Source organism: Apis dorsata, unplaced genomic scaffold, assembly GCF_000469605.1.
Source record: "Apis dorsata unplaced genomic scaffold, Apis dorsata 1.3 scaffold_517, whole genome shotgun sequence".
Taxonomy (NCBI): domain Eukaryota; kingdom Metazoa; phylum Arthropoda; class Insecta; order Hymenoptera; family Apidae; genus Apis; species Apis dorsata.
In genome coordinates, this window is record NW_006263742.1 from 387,665 (window position 1) to 400,256 (window position 12,592).

The 12,592-nt window shown below is 22.5% G+C and overlaps 2 protein-coding genes across 8 annotated transcripts in view; one reads left to right on the top strand and one right to left on the bottom strand.

Annotated features, from left to right (window-relative positions):
• Positions 1-12,592, top strand: part of LOC102675139 (sialin) — a 29,310-nt gene that overhangs the window by 6,717 nt on the left and 10,001 nt on the right. For 2 of the 6 annotated variants that reach the window (XM_031512812.1, XM_006620542.2), the window contains exons 2-7: positions 1,362-1,589; positions 1,655-1,739; positions 1,895-2,000; positions 2,115-2,376; positions 2,694-3,068; positions 3,548-3,793. In XM_031512812.1, coding sequence (XP_031368672.1) covers positions 1,488-1,589; positions 1,655-1,739; positions 1,895-2,000; positions 2,115-2,376; positions 2,694-3,068; positions 3,548-3,772 — 1,155 coding nt within the window. In that variant the 5' untranslated portion in view covers positions 1,362-1,487 and the 3' untranslated portion in view covers positions 3,773-3,793. Of the gene's footprint in view, positions 1-463; positions 643-1,361; positions 1,590-1,654; positions 1,740-1,894; positions 2,001-2,114; positions 2,377-2,693; positions 3,069-3,547; positions 3,794-3,861; positions 3,902-12,246; positions 12,501-12,592 lie in introns of those variants that run through there. The other 4 variants (XM_006620539.2, XM_006620540.2, XM_006620538.2 and 1 more) reach the window with 4 other exon arrangements.
• LOC102674931 overlaps positions 9,616-12,592 on the bottom strand; it is a 7,761-nt gene continuing 4,784 nt past the window's right edge. Inside the window, exons 9-13 of one of the 2 annotated variants that reach the window (XM_006620536.2) lie at positions 12,349-12,405; positions 11,188-11,313; positions 10,844-11,097; positions 10,589-10,776; positions 9,616-10,382 (exon numbers count right to left, since the gene is read on the bottom strand). In XM_006620536.2, the coding sequence (XP_006620599.1) occupies positions 10,082-10,382; positions 10,589-10,776; positions 10,844-11,097; positions 11,188-11,313; positions 12,349-12,405 (926 nt within the window). In that variant the 3' untranslated portion in view covers positions 9,616-10,081. The remainder of the gene's footprint in view (positions 10,383-10,588; positions 10,777-10,843; positions 11,098-11,187; positions 11,314-12,348; positions 12,406-12,592) is intronic. The other variant, XM_006620537.2, reaches the window with a different exon arrangement.

The following is a 12,592-nucleotide window of genomic DNA, read 5'->3' on the forward strand; positions in this document are numbered from 1 at the left end:
ATTTTTAGATTATAATGTAATCTAATATTAATAGTGAATACATTGCATTTTTTTTAATTATATATAATTGAATAACAAATAATACCATCGTTTTTAATTGATGCTAAATTCTCTATTTAAACATTATAAAATAAAATATAAAGAGTCTTATTATCGTTCAATAAATGATATTACAAATGATGTACAAAATTTTATATACTGTTACAATTTAATATTTGCTTTTTGGCCAAGCTACAAACTTTAGATTTTTAAATTATCTCTATTCTATGATCTTTTTATTTCAAATATCTTATGTTATTTCCCATTTATATTATATATTAATTATAAACATTATAATATTATCATATTATCATGTTGTGCATAGAAATAATTTCTAAATAATAATTCATAATAACATAAATAATGACAAAATTTGTTGATTTTTTTAAAGAAATTATTATGTTTAAAATTAAATATCTTCAAGGAAGAGAATTTTTTACATGTCGGGATGTGCTTTGGTACCTCGTTTTTTGTGGTTTCGCCATCAATTATATGTTGAGATTAAACTTGCACTTGACAATTGTGTCAATGGTAATACCTCCTGAAACACCTGGAAATAATGGTGTAACCACACCTTCGAATATTTCAATTTTGAAATATGAAGTAAGTATATTTTTATATTTTTTTGTATTAACATATGATTAATAAAAATATTTCAATATTATTTTATAGAAAAATTCATCTAATCTAAATATTTTGATTTAAATAAAAATTTGTGTACAAAACATAATGAAGGAATGATTGAATATGAAGAAATTTTTTTTGTTGATGAAAAATCTTTTTAAAGAAATGAAATAAATTTTCAAAATTTCAGTTTTTATATTTTGAATACAATTTTGCATGAAAATTTTTGTTATAAAATGAATACTAAATAATAAAGTGCACTAAATTCTGAACTCTCTGTAATTTAAAATTTTCCTTTTTTTTGTATAATTATGTTAAACTTAAATTTAAGAAATTATCATTAACAATTCAATAATAATAAATTAAAAAATGAAAAAGCGTTCAAATATTTTAATAAGCTGTATATTTTATATTTTCAATATTCAATATTCTATATATGTTAAAATATTTATTATTGGAATATTGGAATATTGAAATTATTGGAATATAGTTATTTATATTATTTTTTTTTTTATATTCTCATATTGCATAATATCAAACTATTGTTTTTTTTACTTAACATTCTTTTCACTGTGAAAATATATTCTCAATATTGAACTCTTTTTTTGATTTTATTTATTAATGTAAAATATAAATAATTATAAATGTAATAAGTATGAATTATTATATTATACAGTAAAACTTAATTTTGCTTTCAGGATCGATTTGCATGGAACGAAAACGAACAGAATTTAGCTTTGGGATCTTATTTCTGGTTACATTGGACAACGCAAATTCCTGGTGGGTTTTTAGCAAGAAATTATGGTACGAAAATTGTTTTTGGAATGGGAAATTTATTACCAGCGATCATTGGCTTCATTATCCCGATTGCAACATATCAGCTTTATATTCTTGTGATTTTACGAATTCTTCAAGGTTTTTTCGCAGTAAGTAAATACAAACAACAAATGCATATATTTTAAAAGAATGGAATTATGGAAGATTTATTTAGGGTGTTGTGTGGCCTTCTATGCACAATATGACTGCCAAATGGATTCCTCCAAATGAGAGAAGTAGATTTGTTAGTTCTTATTTGGGTAAAGTACCTGGAATAATTTTATTATTATATTTATTTAATATACGTACTATTCAATAATTAATATTAATTAAAATTTGAAAAATTTTGAAAAAAAGATTTGAAAAATGATTACGACAAAATAATAATAGGATTTCTAAATATGTCATGTTTTAGGTGGTTCTGTAGGTGCTGCTATCACTTATCCACTTTGCGCAATAATTATTAGAGGACTCAATTGGGGCGCCACTTTTCACATAACATCGTTGATCGGTGTCATTTGGTAATTTTATTTTAATTGAAATATTTATGTATGATAAATATGCAAAATATATTATCCACAATATTGTTAAATGATGTTTATTACAAAAAATAAATTTGAAAAATAATTTGAAAGGTATTGCTTCTGGTACTTCTTCGCGTTTGACACACCTCAGCAACATCCTCGAATATCTGACGAAGAGAAAAAATATATTTTAGACAGCATTGCCGATTCAGTTGATGAAGAGGTGAAAAAAGTACCTTGGAAATCTATATTAACATCGATTCCAGTTTGGGTTGTAATAATTTCACAAACGGGTGGAGGATGGGCTCTCTTCACCTTATTAACGCACGTTCCAACTTACTTCAGCGTCATTCATGGATGGAATATTACCATGGTACAGAGATATTTTGTTAATTTCCAAAATCACTTCCCTGAAAAATAATTTTTGAATGCTTGAATTAATATAATATTTCGTGAAACATTAGTGATGATCAAATTGTAAAAATTTATATATTTATAGAAAATTTAAATGTACAAAAATCTATAGAATAGTGTGCATAAAATACAATGTACATGATTTAAATAGCGAAACAGATTTTATTTCAATTTTATCTGTATGATTACGTTCATAAAATTTTTATAGTTTGTATAGATATCCACAGTTTAGATATTGCTATAAGAAAAGAGTAATTAATATAAATTCAATTGCAGACTGGTATTATTTCTGGAGCTCCACATTTATTGAGAATGGTTTTCTCATATTATTATTCAGTCTTTAGTGATTGGCTCATAACTAATAAGAAAATGAGCGTAACTAATACTAGAAAATTGGCTGTATTTGTATCTCTTGGAATGCAAGGTATTTTTGTCTGCCTATTAAGTTTTTGCGGATATTATCCAGTACTTGCAGCGATTTTCATGACATCCGGAGTAGCTGTAAATGGCGCACTTTCCGCTGGTACTTTAGCAACCCTCGTGGACTTAAGTCCAAATTTTGCTAGTATTAATCTTGGTTTTTCTGGAATGATAGTATTAAGCCTTGCATTTGTTCCACCAATTGTGACCGGTCTTTTGACAGTGGATAAAGTAAGTATGATTATTATATTAATTAACATATTAATTAACAAGACATTAAAAAATTTATTAATCATTTTATTATAATATTTCATATAGTTCTTAAATGAAATATCAATCATTTAGGTTGAAGGAACAAAAACTATTCTTTAAAATTTTTGAAAATAAAAGTAAAATGTATCTTTGTTTAAAAATTCATTCTTTATGAATTTTATTTTTCTTTCATGAATTATCTTTATGAATTAATAAAGTTTTTAAATATTATTTCAATATATGTTTACATAGTGTCTTTTTAATTTTTAATTTTCTTCTCTTCTCTTTTTTTTCTTATTATAAATTTTTTTTATTTCTGATTATGTTTGAAATATAACATATGTAATATATAATAATATATGTACACATATATAATATATATACAAGAAACGTTATTTCTTGCTAGAAATAAAATTGAAAGATAATTTATATTAATTTATATATATATATTTTTCCAGCAAACCGTATTGCAATGGCAAAAAGTTTTTCTTATAAGTGGTGGTGCTTCTGTGCTTGGGACTATTGTATTTTTAATATTTGGAACGGCAGAGGAGCAACCATGGAATAAATATGGTAAGTCAACCAAAAACGATCATGAAATGCAGAAATTGATAGCAATGCCGATTATAAAATATGAAGATGAAAATATCGTGAAAGATGAAAAAGTTATAGATAAATCATAAGAAATAAAAATATACATAAACGAAAAAAAAAAAATGAATAAAATAAAATAAAATATATTTGATTAATAACGTTTACCTCAATTTTACAGTTGATTGAAAGAATTTTTATCAGAAGAAAAATCTGAAGATGAAAAGAAAATATATTGTTTAAAAACTTTTAAAAATTTCATATTTTTCAATTTTTAAAAGTTTCAAAAATAAAATAAAAATATTCTCTATGAATAAATTATATGTTTTTTTTCAATTTGGAATATGAAATTATAATTTCATCAAATGTATAAAAAAATATATAATATTTTATTTAGATAAATTTATATCATCATTAAATATGAAATAATAATTTGTGTATTTTAATGGAATTATATCAAGTAATATAGAAATATGTTATTTCTAAAGATTGATACTTTATTGTTAACATAAAAATTATACATGAATATTGCACATAAATCGAGATCTTTAATATAAAAACTACACTAAAATATATAAGAACAAAAGAAAAAGATAAATAGCAATCAATAATATAAAATAATTGTTGAATATACAATGTAAAATAATTTTCTATTTAATTAAACGACAAAATTCATAAAATTATTACATTTATTATCTATTCTAAATATCTAATTAAATATAGATACAAGTAAAAAAAATAGAAGAAATTCTATTTTAATAAATATAGATAATTAAAATGAACACCTAGAATCAAATTTTTCTGAAATTCTCGTTATCATATTCAAATTAAATGAAATTAATTTGATTCTAAATGTTTTAAATATTATAATTCCATGATAAATTATCTAAACTACTTGATCATAGATTTATTGTAATAAATGCAAAAGCAATAATTATTAGTATAAAATATATCATTGATCACAAATATAAATTATTATTCGTCCATATGATCATTCTATTCTAATTCGATTCTATATTATAAAGAATTGAAAATAAAAAAATCTATAGTATAATAAAACAATTAATCATTACAAATTCAAACGAATTGTTTTCAAGTCATTAATCAAACTAAAAATATTAAAATCAATTCTAATTGAATTGCGATAATTATAAACCAATATTAATTGGACATGAGATATGGTAATAAACATAGGAACAATGGACCTCTATTTATTGAAACGATTTTACGGCAATGAAATACCACAGAGTTCTTACATGAAACTTATACAACAAGAATTTTTAATTTATCTAAACAAAAGTAATCATCTAATTTCAAACATTACATATATAAATTTTGCAGTATTGTATTGCAAAAACAATATTATACAAAATTATATAATATATTTATCAAATATTTATATAAATTTTTTTAAAAAATGATTTATCATCTTTAATATTTTTTTCTATTATTCTATTATTATACATAAATATAATAAAATATCGAATAAAAAATTTTTTCCTAAATCATATCAAATAAAAAAAGAAAATATTCATTATCTTATAAAGAATATCATTAATAAAATTAAAAGTGAAATATATATTTCATATTTGATAAACACATTATACATATATGTATTTATTCTTGCAAATTTGTCGTTTTTCAGAGAAAAAAGATAATTTAAATAAACGTAAAATATCTCTTAATAAAATATTATGATGATATTTGGTTCTTTGCTTCCAGACTTTTTACTACTTATACATTCAATTTTTTCTAATAAGATTTCAGCGATATTTCCCTCTCTCTTTAAGTTTTATCATTAGTTCTTTTACGTTTATTAGTTCCTTAACGATCTATCTCGTAACAGAATCAAATTCTACAGAACTGATTTATTTTATATTATGGCTATCTCTCTTCACTTCTTTTACTTCACACAGAAAAGCCCAGATATTATCACAGTTTCTTTTCCGCGATGAAGTAACTTATAATTAGACACAACACTTTGCTTTCTTTTCCCCTGTAGACATTACAATTCTAAACGAAACTGCGTTACTCATTATGGGAGAAACCAGAATATTTTCCAATAATTGGAAACAAGAGAAAGAATCTATTTTATTTTGAAATTATAAAATTTCATTACTTGTAATCAAAGTAATGTTTAACATTTTATCTAAATTGTAAATTTATAAGCTTTAATAAGCCATTTTATTATATAATGTATATTTTATATACATAAAATTTTATTTTTCGATAAAAATAGGTAGTCTCATTAATATTGGAAAAATCTTATTACGAAAATATTTTGGTAGCACCCATTTTGTTGACAATATGTTGTTCATGCTAAATACAAGCAATAAACTTAAACTGAAATATCAAGATCTTAATTAAAAACGTTGATGATTAATTTTGACGATCGGAAGACTATTTAAAATTTGAAGTATAATTTCTTTTTTTCTTTTCGCTACGTAATAAAATTCAAGTATTCCCAATATTTTCAACCCTTACAGTTAATTCTTAAGGGGTTATTATCCTCGTTGAATTTTTATCAAATTTTAAGCATTCTATGTATACCAAAAATATTTAAACACTACATTAATAACAATTATTATTAAACAATTTAAAGTAAGAAAAAAAAATTGCACAAAAATACTACAAAATATTCATATTTGACAACCCATTTAAAATTCTAAAGGCTTAAACTGGAATTTTTTTTAACGATCTGAAATTATCGAGAAAGAATTTTTTAAAAGTCATTTGAACGTTTGAACGAATAAAAATCGAAATCCATTGCGATTGTATGTTCATTATGGATACTAATATACATAATAAATTTGTTTTAACCCTCGTAGCCCGATAGATAAGTCACTTTTGATTCGATCGATTTAATTGACAACAAAGTTAATTACATTACGAAAATTGAATAAGTTTAAATCGATTGGTCGGGTCATTTTTGATCCAATCTTTTTTTTGATTCACCTTATCAACGTACTTCGAAGGTTAAATATAAATTAAGTGGACGAAGTGATTATATGCTATATATGTATGCGTATACAATAATTTGCCACTTAAAGTTTATATTATAAATAGACGGAAAAACACAATAGTGCGACTAGCGTTGAAAGCGCGTAATACTAAACGTAAATATATGTAAATACATATAATAGTTTGGAAGCTCGAAGCTTGAAAGCCCCGCTTAAACATATTAACAAAGTTTCGTTCGTTTCGTACATAATTATTTAGGCCTTAGGAATCTGTTATCGTCAGGTAAATTGAATTTAAAGTTTCACCACGTAATATAATTTATGATTTGTATATATGATATATATTATATATATATATATTAAATATTTTAAATAATTGTATATCTATACGTATTTGCATATATTTATAATAATATGTGTGTATATATATATATATTCATTTATTTATGATAGTTACTCTTTATATTTCATAGAATTTTTTTTAAAAATGTGCTTCTACGCAACAAGTGATTCTTTTCATTGATTAAATTGATCTGAGATTTTATTATTATTATTATGATTTTTTTTTTACTCGTCTTTCATTTTTTTTTCTCTATTTGCATGATATCGTATATCTTTATGTTTGAAACAATATAAAATAATATTTTTGAAAGTAAAATATACAGATATTGTAATATTTTAAAACGATGATCATATCTTGAATAATTAAATTGATAATTAGATTGCTTAATTTATAATGAATAAATAAATAAATATAGACATTTGATTAATGACTATGTGCCTAATGCTAGAATTGAAGATTTTGTCGCTATCAACGATACATATATATATGTATTTAAATGTAATCTAATACTACTTTTCATTCTTTAGATTTATGCTCAAGTAAAATGTCATTTAAATATAAAATTCTCATTATGCTACCCTGTGCTTTAGAATCTATAAAGATGTTGAAATGCGAAGAAGTTATATTTGATGTTGTTAACAAAGCTTACATATATTATTGATTTTTTTTTTAAAAAGATTTTCAAATATTTGAATATTCACGCTTATTTATGGAATTTTCAAAGAGGCAGTAGAATTCAATGATGTTGGTCTATCGCGCAAATAAAGAGGATATTAATCTAAAAGAAAAACGAATAAAACATTCTCAAAAGAAAAGATTCAGATTTCTTCCTAGATAATATATTATTCAATAAATTAAATTCTTGAAGATAATGATAAATTAAATTCTTTGATTAAAAAAAAAACATATATTGTTCATTCGTTTATCTTTCAGAAAAATTTCTCTTATTTCTGCACTAGCCAAATATATTGAACACATTGGCACTTTAACTAATGTTAAATTACTTGTACAATTTAAATATATTTGGTGCATACATCATCGTCCAAATGTTTAATAGCACTTATTGAAATTAGAACTAAAAATCGAAACTATCAAATTTAAAATATTTTATTTTTATACAATATTAAAGAGATATTTAATCAATAAATAATAAAAATTTATTTTAACAATTTAATATAAATACAAATATAATTGCTTTTATATGTATTAAATTATTATAATTTTGAAACGATATTGTTCTAAAATATCGTTAAATTTTCTATCTCTGAAATATATGAATACAGATTTAATTTATCCAGTAAATTATAATATAAAAAAGATATATGTGATGATACATACATAATATGTTATTTTTTTCTTATTGGAACATGAACCGATTTATCTTTATGGACAATAAGATTCTTTCAAGCTACACTAGCAAAACTATCAAAAAAAGAAATGAAGTTAAATCTGCAGAGTGAAATAGGAACAATGTATATTCACAACCTGTATTGTATTCACAATTTGTAACGAATTATTTATCATTTGAAAATATATAAAAATGACATATGTGATAAATGAATATAATAAAATATATTAAATCATATGAAGATATTAATTTAAATATAAAAAAGAATATAATATAAAAAAGAAATAAGTTATAAAATAAAAGTTATAATATAAAGTTTAAACAATTATAAAAAGTTTTTAACAAATTAAATTGAAAAAAATCAATTGTATTAAATCTATTATTAAAATCATTTTTACTTTGATTAAATTTTTATATATACTTATTATATATATATTTTTAAATGCAATTAAACTTTTGGACGTAATTACTTATTTATATTTCTTTCATTGAATTCGAAAATTGTGAATATATTTATTACGCACCTCATAGATAAAATGGACAGATTTGTTTGAAACGGTGATATATTCTGATAAACATGTAATATTTACTAGGATAATTTTTTTTAACGATAATTTGATCGTATTTAGATAAATACTGCCAAACATACTTCAATTTCAGGTATCGTATTCTAAATCTAAATTATTTTGCTGGTCTACGTATTTTGAGGCTTTATTTAAAGCTTTGTGTAATTCTTGTATCTACTTTATTTCGGATCCTGTCCGTTAATATTTAATATTCAAGAGCCTCATTACTATAATTATTTTTAAATTACACAACTATTGCAAACGTATGATTTTTTAATCATACAAAACTTTTTTATTATGTTAAAATTTAATAAAAAAGTTTTATATGTGTTCAAAAGAACGAAAATGGCACCAGTCTTAAAATCACTGAACCGTTTTCGTTTATGTATTAATTTCTTGATATTGTACTTAAATAATAAAATGACAATAGATGAGATGAAAAGTACAAAATATATGAATAATTCTATAAAATCATATATCATTATTATTTCATAAAATCATATCAAATTGATATTCTAAAATGTTTCTAAAATTAGGAAATGAACTAAGTGTAGCAAATTGAGTGTGTAAATAGTGTGTAAAAAAAAGTGTGTAAATATTAGATTATCAAATAATATCGAAAAGATACATTTAGAAATAGAAATTGTAAATTCTTCAAATATTCATGTTAAAATAAATTTTAAAAATGGATTACATTTCTACCAGTCAGATTTATTTCTGAGCAATTCTGAGAAATTATTTGGAATTATTTTTGATATATATTACTAAAAAAAGTTATTTGTAAAAGTCATACTAACTATTCCCTTAATTAATTATAATGCACTGGTGCATTTTACTTTCTGATTTCTACGTATTTGATCACGATCATATATATATTTTGATCACGATATTATTTTTTTCTGATTGTAAAATATATGATCTGTATCACATTAAATGCAATTTGAAATATATATATATATAAAAAAAAGAAATTATTACTTGTTAAATAATCATGAATTATGCAACTTGTGCGTATACACATTATATTCAATACGCCAATTGAAACTACGATTGTTCTAATTAATGAATATAGTTGGTCCATCTTATATATAAAAAATAATGTAAAATATTTTTACCAAATATTGCATAAAATACTATATCGAATGAAATAAAACGAACATTAAAAATAATATTAATAAATAATATTACACATTAGTAGGTGGATCCATAGCACAAATGATAGATTTCATTACACTTGCAGCAGCTAAAGACGCGTAAGGTTGCCATTCTTTTATGCGGGAACCATCTTTATAATCAGAAATACCTCGAATAACGGCAAAACTTTCACGACAATTACCCAAAATACTTTCGACCACAGCATCCATTTCTGTATCAAATGCAAGAGCTCCAAAACGAACTGCAAATTTCTGTCTCAATTGATCATCACGTGCAATATATCTACCAGATGCTATAGGTGCTAAATGAATTCGTGGACAACCATTTATTCTGGAACATCGAATTAGGTTTATAACAATAAATATAAAATAAATATGATAAAAGTTATTAAAAATTCATTAAATTTAAAACTATCTGGTCGATAATATTAAAAATATAATAATAGAATATAAATAAATTATGTAACTTATGATTATATTTATTGATAATTGACGAATGAATTTATAAAAAAAAAATATGTATTTAATAATAATAACCTTTTATATATCGCATCTGAAGGTGCAGTAGGATGTGCAACTTCAATGACGTCTCTTTCACCAATAGCCATGTACAATTTATCAGATTCTGGTGGAGGTGATTTAAAATCATGCTCTGTTTGATTAGTCAAAATATCTAAACCTTCTCTCAGGTATGTTTGCCATGGAGGATTTGACTCATTTTCCGACTAGAATCGTCAAAATAATAATTATTCCAAATCTTTACTATAAATTCAAAAATTTAAAACAACTTACCTGATGTTTAAGATTAGCAGCGATTTCTTGAAGGCATAAATTTGGTGGACAATATTCTTTGGTTTCAAAATGATAATCACCATTTTCATTTGTCTTTGCACTTTCACAATAAACATAGATATATTTATTATTTAAAGGAGTAGGATAAGATATAACCACATCACCAAGTCGTACATGTTTATTATAATCTGTGTAATGTGGTACACCTCCTCCAATTCCAATTAAGAAAACAAAATCAACCTTTTGAAACGTACCTAACAAAAATATAAAATATTTAGATACAAGGAATTATAAAATTCATCACAAGCAAATTTATCAATTAAAAATAAATCAAAAAATACTACCTAATAATCTGGTAGTTGTATTTCCTGCTGCAGTCATTGCTTCTCTTGTATGACCTACAGTTGGTAGTTTTGTGCATACAATTCTATGTGCACCAATATTGCCTAATGTGTAAACATTTGATTCACCTATAACAAAAATAATTTTATCTTATATCAAATGAATCTTCTATTATTAATTTTAAAATTTGTGTATGATACATGTGCTTTGTGCTACTATTAAAAGATTGGCACTGAATTTGTGTGTTCTATGTGATCAAATTAATTAAAAATAATTCATTCCAAAAGATGCAATTATATAAAATTATCATTTTCATTAATTTCATTTATATACACTTTTCTTTTAATTAAAAGTAATAATTATCGAAATATATTAATATTTCGTAAATGATTTAATATTTTTTTCAATATTTATTTAATTTATAAGTTTTAATATTTAATTAATTAATATGTGTATATGTATAAATATATAATAATATTTAAGAACACAATATTTAATATTATATTTTATATTTAATTATATTATATTTAATATTAAATATTATAATATTATATTTAATATTAAATTAATTAATATTGTATTAACATACTACTTGTATACATACTATTCAGTATTAAATTGAGTCAATTATATTATATGTAATAGTAATAAATGATAAAATAAAAAAATAACTAAAAACTTCATTTTTAAATATTAATTAATATAATATAATATAAATTATTTATTTAAAAATTAAAAATAATAATTATAACAAATTATTATCAATCTTAAATAAGGAAATAAAAACAATATATCTTTCACACAAACAAAAAACAAAACACAAACAGATATATGAACAAAGGATATAATTTGTGATAATGTTAAACCATGCCCATTTAATGTGTATGATAAATTTAACTTAATTTGCTAATATTGCTGAAAGAATAAATATTTAAAGATGAAGACATAATACATAAGATTATATTTTGAATGAATTCCATTACAACATAAAAATATATTGTTTCTGCCATGAATAAAATAATATTTTAATAAAAAAATCTATTAGTATACATTTTTCACAGCACAGTGGCTCTGCGACGTTTCTTGAATTGGCAAGCAATTGGCAAGCTATAACGTTAAACGACATTGAAAGAAAAGAGAAATTATATTACAAACTACTTTACCAAAACGACATGTCACTCGCGGTACTCCATCTGTTGCATCAGGTGAGCTTGCTGTACCTAAAGTTTCATGCGTAGTAAAATATATATACACAATATATTTTGTACTTTTTACCGTCATCTTATGTATAATATTATAATTATATAAACAGTTTTTTGTTTGAATTCAATATGAGTACAAAATAATAAAATTTAAAATTGCACAATTATATTTGAAGTTAAATATTCATATTATTTAAATTAAATA